Genomic DNA, 21844 nt, shown 5'->3' with positions numbered 1-21844 from the left:
AACTGTGTATATATAGCTAGTCTGTCCTTAGACAATATCTTTACCTTTTATTTATTTAGAGATACCATATTTGTTTTTTGTTTCATTTTTCTGTTAAAATGTCCTCCCCCTTTTTTTTTTCCTCTTAAAAGGAACAAACAATTCTATTATAAGTCTATACTTAGAGTTTGGGGTTTTGTTTTATTTTATTTTAGGCATGTTTCTCCCCAAGGGACACACTGCCTTTCTGTTTCAGACAGGTGCATAAACAGACAACTATAATCCGAGAGCCTTCCAACCTCCTCCCTGCCCTGCGTCAGACTGCATTTGTTAAGACGGGCCTTCATGAGGCTGAGGATTGGTGGAGGGAGCCTTTGAAAAAGAGTACATTTTTAATGGTTACTTGATTTGTTCATAAAGGGTCCATCAGTAAACCGTTTTGAGCATTGCTTTATTAAAAGAGGCTCTGTAATCTCTTTTAAAGATTCTCTAATTTATACTGAAAGATGTCTGATCATTTGGCAGTTTTTCATTTGTTCATAAACTAGCACAATGTGAGTCTTAGATGAGCACCATCTCAGATGGTAGTTTATTTGGAAAAGTCGCTGTCAGTCATGGAGCAAGCCAATATTTAAATAATTGCTTAGGTTAATTGCTTTTCTTTTAATTATAGAAGTGAAACAGTGCTTTGATATAATTTTGTCTTATTCATCCCTTAGCGTGGCTGAAAGCAGTGCTGTGAACTAAATCAATTTATTCCAGCACGCATGTTGTCAAGTGAGAAATTGATTGACTCTGTTTTGTAGGAAACTGACTTCTTGTGCATATTGTTTATCTACTTTATGGATGTTTATTAATCTAAGTGAAGGCAGAGGTAGTTACTGAACTCTATTTTTCACCATGAATACCAAAAGTATACTTAAGCAGTTAAGATAGTAGTTTTCCTTGAGGTATTTTGTTTTGTAGGTTAAGTATAGGTTAAGGAAAGAAAGAATGAAAAAATGATTATCTACTTGGTATCTCACTGCTCTTGGGCAATAATTCAGAATCTTTAATGATTATAAATACCAAATCACTTCAGGATTTGTTTTTTCTTCTGCACTTTCTTTCTTTCTTGCTTCTTCTTCTTTAAATCTACATTTCGTTTTAAGCATGTCACACAGGATGCCTTTGACTAATATCCAAATCTACTGAAACATTTCATAATTCTTCATGTTAGATCAACTAACTAGTTGTTAACCATGAGACCTTCTCCTTAATCCTTGAGGTATGATTCCCTGGAACACCGAATGTTCAGCAAATAAGCTTCCTCTACTCTCCCTGTCACGTTAATTTCAACGTTCTCATTGAAATTTAGGGACAAAGACATCATGTGTTAGTCACTCAGTCGTGTCCGACTCTTTGCGACCCGCCATGGACTGTAGCCTGCCAGGCTCCTCTGTCCATGGAATTCTCCAGGCAAGAATACTGGAGTGAGTTGCCATTCCCTTCTCCAAGCGGTCTTCCCAACCCAGGGATAGAACCTGGATCTCCTGTATTACAGGCAGATTCTTTACCATCTGAGCCACCAGGGAAGCCCATCATAATAGAGAGCAAACTTACCATGGTGCTCAGTGCACTGTGAGCACCTGACTACCGCTGCTGCTTTTTTTTTTTTTTTTTAATATTTATTTATTTATTTTGCGGCGTTGGGTCTCAGTTGAAGCACACAGGATCTTTCATTGCCATGTGCGAGCTTCTCTCTAGTTGCAGCTTGTGGGCTTAGTTGCCCTGCAGCATGTGGGATCTTAGTTCCCCAACCAGGAATGGAACCCACATCCACTGCATTGGAAGGTGGATTCTTAACCACTGGACCACCAGAGAAGTCCCTGCTTCTTAACCCTAGTGAGAGAGTCAGTGGTACTTGAACTTTAACACACCCAAAACTCAACTGGTCTTTAAGGCTGCAGAGGGTCCTACAGGACTATGCGGCTGGGGTTACAGCAATGCACAGGTCCGGTAAGATCCTAGCTGTTATGGAACTTGTATGGCACTATGTGAAGCTAGCAGGGGAGCCAGATATAAAATTATTATAGTGTAAATATCATAGTTGAATTATGGTAACTGCCACAAGGAAGGGTAGAACTAAGAGAGGCTTAGCAAGGGTACCTGACCTCCCAAGGTGGGAGGTCAGAGAGGGCTGCTCAGAAGAAATGGTGTTTACAACTGAGATCCTGTGAGGACAAAGAGCTGTAACAGAGATGGACAGAGATGCTGAGAAGGACTGCTCTGGGAGAGGAAATGGCCAGCGTCAAGGCCTTGCAGCAGGAATGATCATGGTGTGCTCAGAGCACTAAAGAAGGGGAGGATGGCAACTAGGATGAGGGTTGAGGGCGAGGTAGAGATGAGTCCATAGAGGGAGGCTGAGGTCAGGCTACATGGGGTCTCGTAATGTATGGGAAGCGTTTTGGATTTCATCCTCAGCCATGGGAAGCCGCTGAAAGGTTTTAACTGGGAGAGACTCCTCCATAGTCAAAATGGAAAGGGTTTTTTGACATTCTGTTTTGCTGAGACTTTCAATGAGACTGATGAATCAGAAGGTTGGCACAGTAAGGCATTTGTATTATAAGCCAGTTATCTCTAATTGTGGAAGTATTTATATTTAGAAAATATTTGTAAAGGGACTTCCCTGGTGGTCTAGTGGCTGGGACTCTGTGCTCCCAGTACAGGGGACCCAGGTTCAATCCCTGGTCATGGAACTAGATCCCATGAGTGTGCTCAGTCGCTAAGTTGTGTCCAACTCTTTGCGACCCCATGGACTGTAGCCCACCAGGCTCCTCTGTCCATGGGATTTTCTACATGCAGCAGCTAAAAGATCCTGCATGCTACTGTGAAAATTGAAGATCCTTAGTGCTGCAACTAAGACCTGGTGCAGCCAAATAAATAAATAAAAATAAAATACTTATGATGTATTCACACCAGCTAGAAGTTGTGGAAATCTGGAAGAAAGTAGATAAATTCTTAAAATCCTGCTAAACCAATCTCTCCTATACTCTACTGACTATGTATATTGTCTGTACTAACCATAGTATACTATGTTACATTGTTGTACTAACCATTACTTTGCTGACAAAGGTCCATATAGTCAAAGCTATGGTTTTTCCAGTAGTCTTGTATGGATGTGAGAGTTGGACCATAAAGAAGGCTGAACACCGAAGAATTGATGCTTTTGAACTGTGGTGTTGGAGAAGACTCTTGAGAGTCCTTTGGACTATGAGGAGATCAAACCATCCAATCCTACAGGAAGTCAGTCCTGAATATTCATTGGAAGGACTGATGCTGAAGCTGAAGCTCCAATACTTTGGCCACCTGATGGGAAAAGGTGACTCATTGGAAAGGTCCTGGTGCTGGGAAAGGTTGAAGGCAGGAGGAGAAGGGGACTACAGAGGATGAGATGGTTGGAAGGCATCACTGACTCAATGGACATGAGTTTGAGCAAACTCCAGGAGATGGTGAAGGACAGGGAAGACTCGCTTGCTTCAGTCCATGGGGTCGCAAAGAGTCAGACATGACTGAGCAACTGAACAACAACAACCATAGAGAATGGACTGGAAGAGGAAGAAGAGCAGAAGTGGGGAGACTAGTTAAGAGACTAGTCTGGTACAGCTGGGGATAGCTTGGATTGGAGTGAGACAGAGGAAGTGGGGAGAAGTAAAGTGATGGATTGAAGAGATGTTTAGGGAGGGAAGTCTTTGTGAAATTAAAAGACCAAAGGAGGAATTAGTAGAAACTTAAGAACAGGTGTAGAGAAGGAGAACATGAATTTGTTTAGATGTGATGAGTTCAGAGTGACTTTGAGAGCTCTCCAAGCAGAGATGTTAAGAAGGCATTTGTGTATATGGGTCTGGTGCTCACAGAGGAAAAGTCTGCACCAAAGAGAAAAGTTAGAAGTATTAGTGTCCTGGGAACTGAGAGAAACCATCACCTGGTTGAGGAATATGATGAGAAAATGACCTCCAACCAACCTTTCCGAATCCCTAACACTTGTTTTTAATTTTTAAAATTTTTATTGGAGTTTTGTTGCTTTACCATGTTGGGTTGGTTTCTGCTGTACAGCAAAGTTAATCCACTATACATATATCCCCTCTTTTTTGGATTTCATTCCCATTTAGGTCATCACAGAACACTGAGTAGAGTTCCCGATGCTATATGGTAGGTTCTCATTAGTTATCTGTTTTATGCATAGTATCAATAGTGTATATATGTCAGTCCTAGTCTCCCAATTCATCCCACTCCCACTTTTCCTCCTTGGTATCCATATTTGTTCTCTACATCTGTGTCTCTATTTCTGCTTTGTAAATAAGATCATCTATATCAGTTTTTTCTAGATTCCACATATATATGTTAATATACAATATTTGTTCTCTCTTTCTGACTTACTGCACTCTCTGACAGTTTCTGGATCTATCCATGTCTCTACAAATGACCCAGTTTTGTTCCCTTTTGTGGCTGAGTAGAATCCCTAACATATTAAAATTCAAGTAGAGAGTGATGAATCAGAGAGAAAAGGGTTTCAAGGATAGATTGGCTTTAGTGGGATTTTAGGATTTTCCTGCTCTCTTCTAGATTTTCCTACCTCCTGGTTGGTGTGACTTCTTTAAAAGTATTTACAAATATGCTTAGAATGCAGATGCCTCACTAAGAGAATCCTTTGATTCGTCAAAGTCTCATTGAAAGTCTTCAAGCAGAAGAAAATGTTAAAAAAAAGACAAAAAACAAAACCCTTTCTGTTTTGACTGTGGAAGAATTGGGGAGACAGGGGAAGGAATGGGAAAAGCAGGATCCCCAAAATGGTAGAAACATTCATCAGTAGTTTGGGGACCAAGAGACATACCTTTTTAAAAATTAATTAATTTTAATTGGAGGATAATTACTTGACAGTATTATGATGGTTTTTGTCATACGTCGACATGAATTAGCCACGGGTGCACGTGTCCCCCCATCCTGAACCACCCTCCCCCCATTCTGAACCCCCCTCCCACCGCCCTCCCCCCCATCCCTCTGGGTTGTCCCAGAGCAACGATTTTGGGTACCCTGCTTCATGCATCAAACTTGCACTGGTTATCTATTTTACCTATGGTGATATACATGTTTCAGTGCTATTCTCTCAAATCATTCCACCCTCGCCTTCTCCCACAGAGTCCAAAAGTCTCTTCTTTACATCTGTGTCTCTTTTGCTGCCCTGCATATAGGATTATTGTTACCATCTTTCTAAATTTCATATATATGTGTTAATATGCAGTATTTGTGTTTCTCTTTCTGACTTACTTCACTCTATATAATAGGCTCCAGGTTCATCGACCTCATTAGAACTGACTCAAATGTGTTCCTTTTTATAGCTGAGCAATATTCCATTGTGTATATGTACCACAACTTCTTACCCATTCGTCTGCTGATGGCCATCTAGCTTGCTTCCATGTCCTAGGTGTTGTAAATAGTGCTACAGTGAACATTGGGGTACATGTATCTCTTTCATTTCTGGTTTCCTCAGGGTGTATGCCCAGCAGTGGGATTGCTGGGTATTATGGCAGTTCTATTCCCAGTTTTTTAAGGAATCTCCATACCGTTCTTCACAGTGGCTATACCAGTTTGCATTTCCACCAACAGTGTAAGAGGGTTCCCTTTTCTTCACACCCTGTCCAGCATTTATTGTAGACACACCTTTTTAAATAGCTGTGGAGGGGACTTTCCTGTGGTCCAGTGGTTAAGACCCCAAGCTCCCAATTCAGGAGGCCCAGATTCCATCCCTGATCAGGGAACTAGAGGCAAATCCAGCATCTAAAGCCAAACAAGGGAAGTTCTTATTTTTGTTAGAAAAATGCTAGCTAAGAAATGAATAAAGAATGATAGAATTGAAAGTCATTCTTTTATCATTTTATTGAAGTAGTAGATCCTCAGTTGATACTAAAATGTTGAAAAGTTGATGGGACTCTTTAAAATGAACAGACCAGACTGACTCCACTGAATCCACTGATTAATAGTAACACATATGACATAACTCAGGGGTTGGCAAACTTTTTCTGTAAAGGTCTAGATAGTAAATATCTTGGGCTTTGTGGGCTATGCAGTCTTTCTAGTTGTAGTGAGAAAGCAGTCATAGGCGATTCAGAAATGAATGAGAATGTCTGAGCTCTATTATTAATATAATAAGTATACAGCACAGTCTGTGAGGTAGTCTTGTCCCAAAACATCAAAGCTGCATCAGATCAAAGCTCCAGTTCTTATTACACCTTTTAAAGAAATACAGGGAATAGGGACTTCCCTGGTGGACCAGTGGCTAAGACTCCATGCTCCCAATGAAGGGGGCCCGGGTTCAATCCCTGGTCGGGGAACTAGGTCCTACATGCTGCAACTAAGACCTGGCATAGCCAAATAAATTTTAAAAAGAAAAGAAAAGGGGGGAAAAAAGAAAGGAAAGAAATACTGGGAATAAAGTAACAAGTTAAGTCACTTGCAAAATCCACACTGAGGGACATTATGTAGGATAAATAATCTGGTTTCTCAAGTAAATCAAAGCAAGAAAAAGGGAGGAAAAGGGGCCCTGATAGGGGACAAAAAGAATCAGATGTGATATGTGGACTTTATATTCCTGTTGGAGCAAGTGAATTATATAGTTCTGAGTGCTAAGTCACTTCAGTCATGTCCGACTCTGAGACTCCATGGACCATAGCCTACCAGGCTCCTCTGTCCATGGGATTTCCTCTGTCCACGGCAGAAATACTGGAGTGTGTTGCCATGCCCTCCTCCAGGGGATCTTTCTGACTTAGGGATCGAACCCACGTCTCTCGCATCTCCTGCCTTGGCAGGTGGGTTCTTTACCACTAGCACCACCAAGGAAGCCCCAATTATATAGTATGTCTTTGCAACAGTCAGGGAAATTTGAATGTTAGATGATTTTTAAGGAATTACTCTTAATTCTGTTAGATGTGACATTTGGCATGGTAGTTATTTCTCAGCAGCAAATACTGAAGTATGTGTAGGTGAAATGACATGATGCCTGTGACTGACTTTAAAATACTGTCCTAACAAATACATGGAGCAGATGAGTGGAGAGTAGCAAAATGTTGATGATTGTTGAAACTGGATCATAGATGCATGGGGTTTTATTATAGTCATATCTTTACATTTGATGTTTCAAAACTTTCATTCTAAGTTAAAGTTGAATATACCCACCCAAAGTGTATGTGTTGATGGTGGGAGGTTGGGGCTGGGTGGGTGGGAAGGTGATTGCATAGAAAAAGAAGGAAGAACCAAATGAAAATATGTTTTTTCAAATAAGAAGAATTTTTGTTTTTAGTCAGTTCCTTTATTTTCTCAGCTGAAGTTCCTCTTGCCACTTGTTCTTATCCTCACATTCTGATTTCAAATAGCAGTCCATGATTCCGGGTGCCACTGGTATTCATTATGCCATTCAGGTTTTGATCAGAAATGATAACTGAATTACTTTTACTAAGCTGCTTTGTGACTTGCTGGTTAAAGACTGGGGTTGGATCTTTGATCCCGAGTTTGCCTGTCGATTTGACAAACCTTTTATTTTAAAATTATTCACAGGAGGAAACAAATAGAGGGAAACCCCGCCACCACCCCCAAATAATAAGCATGGGTGTTTTTGAAAATGACTGAAGTGGGAAGCGAGGCACGTAATTAGTTTGAGATGCAGAGCAGCGAATCAGAACAAATGGCTCCTTCCAGAGACAAACTGGTGAAATGTGAAAATGCATCACCATAACCTACATTTTTTTTATACCAAGAGATTTGCAGCTGACTCTCCGGGTGACTCATTCCTATGCTGGGAGGGTGAGGTAATGCTTTTCTGAGAGGTGAGGTCATCTCTCTACCTGAACTGCAGGCCTCGACCACTTTTTGTGGCTCTCAAGGAAAAAGCACCATCTGCTTTCACAGCTGCAGCCTCAAAGACTTCACAAAGATTGGTGCAGAGGTTAGCAGCCGTGAGTATGACTCACAAGCAGCCAATTAGTGAAGAGCAGCTATTTGAAAGTGAACTTTAAAATCATCATCCAGAAATATGACATGATCAAGGCTTGAATCATAATGCTTTTTTGTTTTGGGTTTTGTCCTCTTTTAAAATAAGGCCAAAAAAAAAAAAAAAGCAGCTAAAATAAGGCAGTTTGTCTCCATATGGTCAATCACATGACATCTTCTTGGTTGTTTAAACCATATTTTTAATTGCAGATAAGTTTACTTTCTTTTACATTTGGAAGCAACGATGAACTTTAGCTCCTGTTCTTCTGATGGAGGTTTTTGTTTGTTCTTTTTTGTGTGTGTGGTGGGGGGAGTGATTGGGGGTGGTTGCACTTCGAAGCCTTTGTGTTCCCTAAGGACCTGCTGCTTGTTTAGAGGAAGAGAAGTTGTTTAATGGAAGAGGAAACAGTAAAAATAAATGTTATTTGTTTGCTGCAGGCACACTAACCGCTCTTCCTCTTTCTTGTAGTGATACACACCTGGTCTGCCAATTTGTCCTCAACCAGTGCTGCTGTTGACATTACAAGAAAATACCTGTTTTTTAATTTTATCATTTTATTGAAGTTTTTATTATCATTTTTTTAAAAAATGTTTATTTCACTGCATCAAGTCTTAGTTGTGGCATGTAGGATCTTGGATCTTTAGTTGCAACATGTGGGATCTAGTTCCCAGACCAGGAATTGAACTCAAACCCCCTGCATTGGGAGCAAGGAGTTTTAGCCATTGACCCACCAGGGATGTCCTTTATTATTTTTTATCATAGTTTGAATTTATTGTTCTAGTAAATAGAAGAGAGAATATAATGTGGAAGGTAGAGAACAGTAAACTCTTGATTTTCTGACTAACGTGTAACTTAAAATGGGAGATTACTTTGGCTAAATACTATGGTAGCTTCACCATAGGGTAAGTAAACTATGACCTAAATCTGTTCTTAATGACAACTTCAAGTTGAACATTCTTCAAAAGATGAAAAACTTTGATTTTTGAAAATAGAATTTTTTATCTGTTGTTATCAAGAAATAGAAGAAAGCAAAGAATAAAATAGTAATGTTAAAACTCGAAGATAATATGCGGTGGTATACGTATGTATACATGCCAGTGTCATTTGAGAGCTCATTAGAAGTCAAATGTTTATTTTTATTTATGTATTTATTTACTTTTGACCATGCTACATGGCTTGTGGGATCTTAGTTCCCGACTAGGGATCGAACCCAGGCCCCTGGCAGTGGAGGTGCAGAGTCCGAACCACTTGGCTGCCAGAGAAGTCCCCCCAAATTTTAGACTTTTTAAAAATAAAGAGAAACAGTTGGACATCTTTAGATATCGAGAATTATGATGAACCTTCAATTTCATGGTACAGCCTTCTGAGTTTAATTACAGCTTCAAAGCTGAGTATGTTTTCTCTTTAACCTCTTATTTGGAAGTAATTTCACAGTACAGGAAGTTTTGTACTGTGAAAAACAAAAAGTACAAACTTTTTGGTATGAAAAGTAGTACTCAAAAAAAAAGAACCAACCCTTGTATTCCCAGATTAATCTGCTCAAAACTTATTTGCTCTATCATTTGAGTTGTATGTGTAGTCTCTCCTCTCCCAAACCCCCAAACATACTCTTTTTTTCTTGAAATATCTAAAGATAAATGAAATATCCATTATAACTCTTTACTCCTAAATGCTTCAGTGTGCATTTCTTAACAGAGATACTCTCTTACGTAATCACCGTACAGTCATCAACTTTTAATATATCATCTGTATTCCAGTTTTATCAGTTGACTTAATAATATCTTTTATGGTGTCTTTCATTCCCAGTGTAGCATCTAGTCTAGGGTCAGGTAGTACAGTTACTTGTCACATTAGCTTCTTTTAATCTGGATTTTTTTCCCCACAGACTATTGACATTGACATTTTTGAAAAATATTGTCTCTCTGGCTTTTTACTTAAAAATAAAATAGAATTTCCTTCTTTTGTGCTTGTGTGATGTTTCCTGATAATTAGATCCAGGCAGTGCATTCTTGGTTCAGAATGCTGTATGGGTAACCTTTTCTTAGGTTTTCTTGTCTGTCAAACTCATTTGATCATCTAGTCAAGGTATTGTCTAAATTCTCCACTATATAATGACTTTTATGTTTTTTTGTTTTTAATCTATTGTAACTAGTAAGCAGTTGGGAAGATACTTTGTTGTTGTTTAGTTGCTAAGTCATGTCCAACTCTTTTGTGACCCTATGGACTAGAGCCTGCCAGGCTCATCTGTCCATGAAATTCTCTAGGCAAGAATATTGGACTGGGTTGCCATTTCTTCCTCCAGGGGATCTTCCCTACCCAGGGATTGAACTTGCATCTCTTGCATTAGCAGTCGAATTCCTTACCACTGAGCCACTAGGGAAGTGCAGGAAGATACTTGAGGACCATGCAGATATCCTGCCCCTCATCAAAATTTCCACCTAGATTTAACACCATGGCTGATTTTTGCCTGACGCAGTCTTAACTGTGATGACTGCAAGATGCTAATTTTTCCAACTGCAGTCCTCCCTTCAAATATATCAGTAGACTCATGGCATTTTATTGCAGTAAAAGCATTCCCTTCTCTTCCATATGTTGTTTATTTTATCTATTTGTTAACAATATGGACTCATAAATTCCTTATTTTTTTTCAATGCTTTATAATTCAGTAGTTAATCATTCTGGTGCTTCAGTTCCAGATGTAGTCAGTGACATGTTCCCATCTTTTTTTGTGTGCATATTCTTACTTTTCAGACCAATAAGATTTTAAAGGTTCACCTTCTACCTGCGTTGCCCCAGCCCAGGAGTCAGCCATGTCTCTCCGAGGCCTTTGTTCTTTTGCTGAATGGAATTTGATAAAATCTGTCCACTAGGTTTGAGTGCATTAATTTTACAGCCACTGTATATGCATAAATGTGTACACATTAACATACTTAATGAATATTTAACAGTAGAGTGAACACTTTTTAAGACTGTAATATTGTCTCAGAGTTAACAGCAAAAAGTATAGTAGTAAGACTTTTGTCAGTGAACTTCCACTGCTAAAATTTTCTTGGATTTCAAAGGAAAAGCATAAGTGATGCTAGCCTGAAGGCCAAATGGGATTTCAGTGGGCAGAGTTGGTACTGGAGGGTGTTCCAGGGAGAGTGAATGACATTGACAATGACATAAGTGAACAATAACAGTAATAACATTAAATATCCTGCTTAAGTAATGATGCCTGATTTCCACCCACGTGGGGAAAGGTGAAAGATGAGGAGAAGGTTGTATGAGGTTGTGTTTAGAGGACTTTGAATGTTGGACTTAGGATTTGGGGTCTTTAGTAAGAAGATAATGGAGAGCTATTGAGGATTTTTGAATAGTGTCATAACAAGCTTAACTCTGACTTAGGGATTAATCTAGAAGATATGCAGAGGTTAGGTTGAGGAAATTTCCAGCTAAGAACTATGAAGAGATTATTATAATAGTTCAAGCAGAGATATAAGGATTTGAACTATGAAATGAAGGAAAGAAGTGGATTAGAGTCGTGTTTTTCAACCTGTTTTCTAGAACTCCAGGAGTGTGGGACAAACCTGGAGGTAGGGGGTGGGGGAAAGAATATGTTAACTGAACAACAACTTAAAACTCTTTGTGACAGAAAAGGATCTCTTTAAAATATCCCTGTAAGTATCTCTTTAAAGAAAAGATTCTGCTGCCTAAGGAACAAAGAAGTCCATAGAGAAAAAAAATTTTAAGTTTATATCAACATTTGTTTGGAGGCTTTTTGTTTTTAAACTCATACTTCTTTCATAGCTCCTTTTCCAAAGTTTTGAGCCTTCACAGTCAGGAAAATAGTTGTGTCATTAGCCGAAATAAGTCAAGCTGTGTCCTTTTTTTTTCTTTTTTTTTGCACCACATGGCTTGCAGGATCTTAGTTCTTTGACCAGGAATTGAACTTGGGCCCCAGCAGTGACAGCACCAAGTCCTAACCACTGAACCGCCAGGGAATTCCTGAGTTGTATCTATTTGTTAATGCTGAAAGGCCAATGTCACAAAAGCATGTACTAATTTAACTCTTTCTCCAGAAACAAGGTGTTCTTGGCCAAAACCTTTAGAGTCATCCTGGGCTCTTTTCTTTTGCTCATGTGTACAGGGAATCCACCATGAAATCCTACTGGCTTTACCTTCCAGTTGCATCCCAAATCTAACCACCGGCATCACCTCCACTGCCCACCACCACCACAGTCTCGGGCTTTCCGCTTGCTCTCTGTCCTTGCCGCTCCAGCCTGTTCCCTTCTGTTGTCACCGTGTACTTTCCACTTAAGACCTTTGCAACGGCTGTTCCCCTATATCAGCAGAGTTAACACCTGTGTTTAGAGTTTGCTCAAATGTTACTTTCTCTATGGGAGCGTGCCCTGAACTTAACCCTTAATGACAGTCCCTTCCCCTTCCATGCATACACTTTCCCTTCCTCCTTTATCTTATTCTATTTTTATTTTTCCTTATGGCATTTATCCCCTACATAGTCTGTAATTATTAATTATGTTATTTAGCTCCCCAACCAGAGTTTGAGATCCACATTGGCAGGTGTTTTTGTTTTTATTTGTTTTGCTTACTTGTGTATCCTAAGCAACTGAATAGTCCCTGACATGTAATCAGTTCAGTTCAGTTCAGTCCCACAGTCGTATCCGACTGTTTGTGACCCCATGAACCACAACATTCCAGGCATCCCTGTCCATCACCAACTCCCGGCGTTTACAAAAACTCATGTCCATTGAGTCGGTAATGCCATCTAACCATCTTATCCTCTGTCATCCCCTTCTCCTCCTGCCTTCAATCTTTCCCAACATCAGGGTCTTTTCAAATGAGTCAACTCTTCGCATCAGGTGGCCAAAATATTGGAGTTTCAGCTTCAACATCAGTGCTTCCAATGAACACCCAGGACTGATTTCCTTTAGGATGGACTGGTTGGATCTCCTTGCAGTCCAAGGGACTCTCAAGAGTCTTCTCCAACACCACAGTTCAAAAGCATCAATTCTTTGGTGCTCAGCTTTCTTTATAGTCCAACTCTCACATCGATACATGACTACTGGAAAAACCATAGCCTTTACTAGACGGACCTTTGTTGACAAAGTAATATCTCTGCTTTTTAATAATGCTGTCTAGGTTGGTCATAACTTTCCTTCCAAGGAGTAAGCGTCTTTTAATTTCTTGGCTGCATTCACCATCTGCAGTGATTTTGGAGCCCAAAAACATAAAGTCTGACACTGTTTCCCCATCTATTTGCCATGAAGTGATGGGACCGGATGCCATGATCTTAGTTTTCTGAATGTTGAGCTTTAAGCCAACTTTTTCACTCTCCTCTTTCACTTTCATCAAGAGGCTCTTTAGTTCTTCAATTTCTGCCATAAGGGTGGTGTCATCTGCATATCTGAGGTTATTGATATTTCTCCCAGCAATCTTGATTCCAGTCTGTGCTTCCTCCAGCCCAGCGTTTCTCATGATGTACTCTACATATAAGTTATATAAGCAGGGTGACAATATACAGCCTTAACATACTCCTTTTCCTATTTGGAACCAGTCTGTTGTTCCATGTCCAGTTCTAACTGTTACTTCCTTACCTGCATACAGGTTTCTCAAGAAGCAGGTCAGGTGTTCTGGTATTCCCATCTCTTTCAGAATTTTCCACAGTTTATTGTGATCCACACAGTCAGAGGCTTTGGCATAGTCAATAAAGCAGAAATAGATGTTTTTCTGGAACTCTTTTGCTTTTTCGATGATCCAGTGAATGTTAGCAATTTGATCTCTGATTCCTCTGCCTTTTCTAAAACCAACTTGAACATCTGGAAGTTCATGGTTCACGTATTGCTGAAGCCTGGCTTGGAGAGTTTTGAGCATTACTTTACTAGCGTGTGAGATGAGTGCAATTGTGCAGTAGTTTGAGCATTCTTTGGCATTGCCTTCCTTTGGGATTCGAATGAAAACTGACCTTTTCCAGTCCTGTGGCCACTGCTGAGTTTTCCAAATTTGCTGACATATTGCGTGCAGCACTTTCACAGCATTATCTTTCAGGATTTGAAATAGCTCAACTGGAATTCCATCACCTCCACTAACTTTATTCATAGTGATGCTTCCTAAAGCCCACTTGACTTCACATTCCAGAATGTCTGGCTCTAGGTAAGTGATCACACCATTGTGATTATCTGGGTTGTGAAGATCTTTTTTGTATAGTTCTTCTGTGTATTCTTGCCACCTATTCTTAATATCTTCTGCTTCTGTTAGGTCCCTACCATTTCTGTCTTTAAATGAGCCCATCTTTGCATGAAATGTTCCCTTGGTATCTCTAATTTTCATGAAGAGATCTCTAGTCTTTCCTATTCTGTTTCCTATGAAAACCATCCTGGAGTGTACCTGTGGGCCCCAGAAGAGACAGGTGGTTCTTTTAAATTGCTTTTGGTTGATAAGCTGTGCAACTTTGTATGCTGCTCTGGAGGCCAAAGTACATCAGGCTTGAGACCACAGCACTGTTTCCTATGACGTATAATAGGCCCTCCGTAAACGTTGTTAAAAGAAGGAAGGACAAGTAAGAGCATGAAATCATTAAGCTTGGTTACCAGGCTTCTTGCTCATAGCAGATCTGAGAAATTGAATGAAAGAGAGTGAGATGCTGCTCAAATCAACCTGTGTTCCTTGGACCTGAATCATTGATGGTAACTGGCTTGGATAAAATAGTCCTGGAAAGTGTTGCATAAACTTTCCCTTTACTAGAAAATCACATTATCCATTAGCATAGTAATCACTGTAAGAACTCCTACAGTAACCTCTGCTTGAACTCACTTAGTCACAGAACTCTCATTTGGTAGCTCTTATTATGGAACACTCTTGGCTCCTCGTGAACAGAGTTTGAGGAAAACCATACGGAAGTGTACCTGTGTGCCCCAGGAGAGATGGATGGTTCTTTTAAATTGCTTTTGGTTGATAAGCTGTGCAACTTTGTATGCTGCTCTGGAGGCCAAAGTACATCAGGCTTGAGACCATGATTCTTAGTTCCTACTGATCCTTTTATTTATTTTTTTTAAGATTTGTTTTATTGACGTATAGTTGATTTACAATGTTGTGTTAATTTCTATGTACAGCAAACTGATTCAGTTATATATATTCTTTTTCATATTCTTTTCCTATTATGATATATCACAGGATATTGAATATAATTCCCTATGCTATACAGTGGGACCTTGTGGTTGGTTTATTCATTCTATGTATAATAGTTCACATCTGCTAATTTTAACCTTCCAATCCATCCCTCCCCCACCCTTCCATCCCTTGGCAACCACAGGCATATTCTCAGTGTCTGTTGTGAGTCTGTTTCTTTTGTGTAGTTAGGTTCATTTGTGTTGTGTTTTAGATTCCACATGTAAGTGATATCATATGATATTTGTCTTTGTCTGGTTTACTTCATTTAGCGTGATAATCTCTAGGTCCATCCATGTTGCTGCAGGTGGCATTGTTCTGCTCTTTTTTACGACTGAGTAGTATTCCATTGTATATATGTAGCACATCTTCTTTATTCATTCATAAAATCCTTTTAAAAGTTAGCTTTTATTTTAGGTATTTGGGAACAAGATGATTATTCCTTCCCTGGACGGAGACCTCTTCCAGTGGGACCGGGATCGTGAGAGCATGGAAACAGTTCCGTTTACAGTTGAATCACTTCTTGAATCATCTTATAAATTTGGAGATGATGTTGTCTTGGTTGGAGGAAAGTCTCTCACTACGTATGGACTCAGTGCATATAGTGGAAAGGTGAGTAAAAATGTTCAATTTGTTTGGGGAGAAGTCAGACTGCTGCTGCTGCTGCTGCTGCTGTCGCTTCAGCCATGTCTGACTCTGTGCGACCCCGTAGACTACAGCCCACCAGGCTCTCTTGTCCCTGGGATTCTCCAGGGAAGAACACTAGAGTGGGTTGCCATTTCCTTCTCCAACGCATGAAAGTGAAAAATGAAAGTGAAGTCGCTCAATTGTGTCCGACTCTTAGTGACCCCATGGACTACAGCCTACCAGGCTCCTCCGTCCATGGGGTTTTCGAGGCAAGAGTACTGGGGTAGGTTGCCATTGCCTTCTCCGGAAGTCAGACTAAATAAGAATAGAAGAAATAATTACTTAAACTGTACTGTTACTGGTTGAGGTCTGTTATAATTTTCCCCCAAGGATATCATTTCTTTTGATAAAAGACTTGTGAAGTAGAAAGGGGGAAATACTATTAAGAGAAACAGAATTTATCCAAAATAACAGAATAAATGACAGAGTGAAACAGCAGAGCCAGAAATAGCAGAAGGAAGAGAATGAATAACTGTGGTCTGCTGTGTGTCAGGTGCATTTTTCATGCATCATTTTGAAATCATCACAATATTTCTAATGGTTGCATTTAAAAATTTTTATTTGGATAGATGAGGAATGCTCCAAGGATTAATAATAATCCTGATGATGAGAATAATTGCTACTACTTATTTATTTCTCTAGTTTGAGCCTGTCATGAGAGAATCTAAGAGGCAAGTTCATGCTCATTTTAGGATGAGAAAATTGAAGCTTTCAAAGGTTCAGAAACTTCCAAGTCAGATCTGATTTAAATCTGTCTGATGAAAAAGTCATGCTGTTAATGACCTATGCTTTCTCCATTATTAGCTCTTAGGAAATAATCTGACTCTTAAGATTGGGTCTTATAAATCCATTGTTGGGAATAACTAAAAATATGCTTTTTTAGAAAGGTAAAAATCTCTTTCTAACCCCTTAACACATCAATTCTTGAATATTTGTATATAGACTTGAAAACAAGGAAGAATAGAAAAAAGGTCTTTGATCCTTGAGTTTTTCAAACTTGATGATTCCTTGTCTGAGTGTTCGGCCCATAAGGCCTTCTTGTTCTCGAAAGCTTTTTTGCCTTCTCCAGCCACCTGCATCTGTATTGTACTGAGGAGGCCTTATGGTCCTCTCTCTCCTTCAGTGCTCTCATCTGTAAAACAGTGGGACTGAACCTGGGCACCTAGTTTTGTGATTTGATGTGCTGCTCCAAAATTCTGGTATCCTAGCAGGTACGCTTCTTTTTATGAGGATTTTGGTCATACCGTCCAAAGAATTTCCCCTTTCCTTTGAATGAGGATTTGAAGGAGGTACTTGAAAATGCTAACAGCTGTTAGAGAAGGTTTGAATTTTTTAGAACTAAATGCTTCTGTTGTATGGAAACTCCGAGGTGGTTTTCTTTTTTTTTTTTTTTAGCTCACCTTGGATTTTATTCATGGTATTATTACTAAGAGATCACAACTAGCTCTCCATTTCTTCATGGAAATGCTCACAGTATGACTGAAATTGTCTAAATCCTGGACTGGTTCCCTGAAGTAAATATTCACTGGCACGTCTATGGTTCTGAATGTTTCATTTTAGGAACTGGTGGTAATCTAGCTATTGCTGCTGCTTTTTTTTTTCCAGTTTTTTAAAATTTATTTATTTAAAAAAGTTTTATTGGCGTATAGTTGATTTACGGTGTTATGTTAGTTTCAGGTATACAGCAAAGTGAATCAGTTATACATATATCCACTCTTTTTTAAAGATATTTTTCCCATATAGGCCACTGTCATTGTTGTTCAGTCGCTAAGAGGTGTCCAACTCTTTGCGATCCCTTGGACTGTAGCTCTCCAGGCACCTCTGTTCATGGGATTTTCCAGGCAAGAATACTAGAGTGGGTTGCCATTTCCTTCTCCATTGAACCCATGTCTCCTGCTTTGGCAGGTGGAGTCTTTACTGCTGAGCCACTAGGGAAGCCCATATAGGCCATTACAGAGTATCGAGTAGAGGTCCCTGTGCTAAACAGTATAGCTGTTGCTTCTTAATCCTTGGGTACTTTCTACACATTTCCTCAATTTCCTTTCACTTTTTATAAATTATCGAGAGTCTTTTCCTGTCTCTGATCTCCTGGAACGTGTTCTCTTTACTAATTTGACACCTTTCTTTTCAGGTGAGGTACATCTGTTCAGCTCTGGGTTGTCGCCAGTGGGATAATGATGAAATGGAACAAGAAGAAGACATCTTGCTTCTGCAGCGCACCCAGAAAACCGTGAGAGCCGTTGGACCTCGCAGTGGCAATGAAAAGTGTGTATTTAGATGATATTGCTGTTGATGTTTAGAAGTACAGCAAGACCAGAGTTCATCGGCTTTGTTGAGATTTTCTGAACTGTTTTGTTTCTCCAAAAGCATACTACTTTTTAAAGAGAAATGTAGCCCCTCGATTTATCTGTTTATTTAGGCTGTGCTTGGGTCTTGGTTGCAGCACACAGGCTTCTCCAGTTGTGATGCGTGGCATGTGGGATCTTAGTTCCCCCACCAAGGGTTGAACCCACGTCCCCTGCATCAGAAGGCAGATTCTTTACCCCTGGACCATCAGGGAAGTCCCTGTAGCCCCTAAATTTAAAACGGCTTCATGACTATTAATATTAACAAATCTTGAGCTGAACTTCCGACCATGTGCTTTTGGATATGGTAACCAGGAGGAGTCCCATACAGTGACTGTATATTAGCTTTGTTGTTGTTATTGCTTAGTTGCTCAGTTGTGTTTGACTCTTGGTGATCCCATGGATTGTAGCCCCCAAGGTGTTTCTGTCCATGGGGTTTCCTAGGCAAGAATACTGGAGTGAGTTGCCATTTCCTCCTCCAGGGGATCTTTCCTACTCAGGGATTTGAAGCCAGATCTCTGCGTCTCCTGCATTGCAGGAAGATTCTTTACCAGAGTCACCAGGGAAGCCCATATATTAGCTTAGTTTTAGGTTAATGATACTTTTTGCAGCAACCTCACTGGTCAAAGTTCTTTGAATATAGAAAGACAAAGCTGATGTGCTTTGTTTTACTTGGGCCTGTTGGACTCTGAAGTTCTCTCCGGTATAGTTTTGTGGTTTGTCTGACTACACCTCAATTTTAAAATAATATTTTAATCTATTTTCTTAAAGTGTTAACGTATAATTTATTTGGTCAAATACTTTTTTGTTTCCTTTTTCAAATAATGTAAATTTTTACATTTAAAATAACATGATTAGGGACTTCCTGGTGGTCCAGTGGTTGAGAATCTGCCATCCAGTGTGGGGGGATCTGGGATCAATCCCTGGTCAGGGAACTAAGATCCCACACGCTACGGGGCAAATAAGCCCACGTGCCACAACTTGCTGAGCCCACAAGCCACAACTAGAGAGAAGCCTGCACACCACAGCAAAGGGTCCTGCTTGCCGCAACTAAGACCCAATGCAGCCAAATAAATATTAAAAAACCTAAGATAAAATTACGTGATTGGATTAGATATGCTAGTGGTCATAAATTACATGCTTGACTTTTTTTAAACCTAATGTTTAAATTCTAAATTGCCGTGCAATAAAAAGAATTTGAGAGCCCATCTTTATCTTTTTGAAAGTGAACCAGACTTTGAACCAGACTTTGAGATTTTGTCTAATTTGATGCACAATAATTGTTTCCTGAAAACTTTTCTCAAGTTCAGTGGAGAATCTATTCTCTCTTCATTCCCTGGACTGTAAGTCTAGGGCTTTGCTGGCAACCAGAGCTCCTGATGAGATTTTGTTTCCCTAAATGTTGAGTGCTTGTTGGGTGTTCAGCCACCATAGGAGCAGATGTTCAGCTTAACAAAATTTGAATTATCAGAATGGGACGAGTCTGACGTGGGAGATCCATATTCCTTGAGTATCTACTTTTTAACAGATGTCAGAATTCTAGGGCCATTTTATATCTAAGTGTCAAGATTATTATAATGTCAATAGATATGTGATTTTTCTGTATGTTAATTATAGAGGAAACATTACTGCTACCACTTTACAGATACGGACACTAAAACTCAGACAAGGTTAAGGCTAACCAGATATCAGTCAGTAGAGAACTAAGATTGGAGCTGAGGTGTTATGACCTTCAGACTTAGTATACTGGGTCACATTGCCTTTCAAGGGTCTATTTTCATAAAAATCTAAAACTGATGTATTCATCTTGCCTTTTACATTGGCTTATTGGGATATCCCAATAAGGGTTAATTTCTCTACACTTGAATGAAATGTGCCCAGACTTTAATTAAGAAGTAGGGCCAACTGCAAGCTGCGTCATTTTGATGTGACTTTGATGTGTTTTGAGAAAATCGCCTTGATTTAGAAATATGAACATTTGTTAATCTTTGAGAGAAAAATCTATCCCATAGCTGTTGTCGAATCACAGCTCTCAGAACCAGTTTCTAAAGGGTCATGACCCAAGTTATGCCCTCTTGTGGCTTAAATCAATAGTGTACTCTTTTCCGGAAGATTGTGTTTACTTGTTCCTTTTCTCATCACCCAAATTTTAGTGTTTGTTTCTTCACTCTACAAGAGTTCTTTATTATTTGGTCCCTTTTTTTAAATGTAAATTTCTAAAACATGCCTTTGTAAATTTAAGGTGGAATTTCAGTGTTGGCCACTTTGAACTTCGGTATATTCCAGACATGGAAACTAGAGCCGGATTTATTGAAAGCACCTTAAAGCCCAGTGGAAACAAAGAACAGTCTAAAATTATTTCAGATGTGGAGGAGCAGGAAGCTGTCATGATGGATACAGTGATAAAGGTCTCCGTTGCAGATTGGAAAGTTATGGCATTTAATAAGAAGGAAGGACACCTGGAGTGGGAATACCAGGTACCTAGAACCACTGAGAATTTATGAATGTGTTCCTTTCCTTCTCAGTCTGACCAGACATGTTGGGAAGAGGGAGGTGACTGCCATTTTGCAATTTTTCAGCTTGTTCTCTGTGCTCTAAGAAATCTGTGATTTTACATCTGTTAGAATGTGAAAGTTGCTCAGTCATGTCTGACTCTTTGTGACCGCATGGACTATACAGTCCGTGGAATTCTCCAGGCCAGAATACTGGAGTGGGTAGCCTTTTCCTTCTCCAGGGGATCTTCCCAACCCAGGGATTGAATCCAGGTCTCCTGCATTGCAGGTGGATTCTTTACCAGCTAAACCACAAAGGAAGCCCTCTGTTAGAATAGCTATTATGAAAAAGACAGAAGGTAGCAAGTGTGGGTGAGGTGAACAGCATACACCAGCGTTTCTTGGACCTAGATGTTATGGAAAACAGCATGGAGGATCCTTACAATATTAAACAGAAGTGATGAGAGTTGATCTTAAATGTTCTTAAAACACACATACAAAATAACTATGAAATGATGGATATATCAGGTTGATTATGCTAATTATTTCACAGTGTGTACATGTACCAAAATATCACACTCTATAAAAAATGACTTCCCAGGTAGCTCAGTGGTATAGACCCGCCTGCCATACAGAAGATATGGATTCAGTCCCTGGGTCAGGAAGATCTCCTAGAGAAAGAAATGGCAACCCCCACCAGTATTCTTGCCTTGGAAATTCCATGGAGAGAGAAGCCTGGCAGGCTATAGTCCATGGGCCACAAAAGAGTTGGACATGACTTAGCAACTAAACAACGATATCATAAGTACATACATTTTTATTTGTCAGTTATACCTCAGTAAAGCTGAACAACAACAAAAAAGCTGGAAAAGTGAAAATCTTTAAAATAAATCTGTGGTTTGAAATGGTATTTCAGGAGTTGGGATACATATAAATACTGCTTGAAGATATTTAAATTTTCTTTTCCATTTTTTTTGTTTGTTTAGTTTTGTACTCCTATTGCATCTGCCTGGTTGGTTAAGGATGGCAAAGTCATTCCCATCAGTCTTTTTGATGATACAAGTTACGCCCCCAATGATGGAGTTTTAGAAGATGAAGAAGATATTGTAGAAGCTGCCCGGGGAGCCACAGAAAACAGTGTTTACTTGGGT

The 21844-nt window shown here is 39.6% G+C and overlaps 1 protein-coding gene across 1 annotated transcript in view; it reads left to right on the top strand.

Annotated features, from left to right (window-relative positions):
• The window catches only part of EIF2AK3 (eukaryotic translation initiation factor 2 alpha kinase 3), an 82988-nt gene that overhangs the window by 24585 nt on the left and 36559 nt on the right, over window positions 1–21844 (top strand). Inside the window, exons 3-6 of the mRNA XM_081592939.1 lie at window positions 15587–15781; window positions 17988–18121; window positions 20444–20678; window positions 21680–21842. Coding sequence (XP_081449065.1) covers window positions 15587–15781; window positions 17988–18121; window positions 20444–20678; window positions 21680–21842 — 727 coding nt within the window. The remainder of the gene's footprint in view (window positions 1–15586; window positions 15782–17987; window positions 18122–20443; window positions 20679–21679; window positions 21843–21844) is intronic.

The sequence above is a fragment of the Giraffa tippelskirchi genome, chromosome 4 (assembly GCF_054371585.1).
Source record: "Giraffa tippelskirchi isolate mGirTip1 chromosome 4, T2T-mGirTip1v1.2.pri, whole genome shotgun sequence".
NCBI classification, from domain to species: Eukaryota; Metazoa; Chordata; class Mammalia; order Artiodactyla; family Giraffidae; genus Giraffa; species Giraffa tippelskirchi.
The sequence above is the reverse complement of the archived record's forward strand: the minus strand, read 5'-3'. Positions and strand labels throughout refer to the sequence as shown.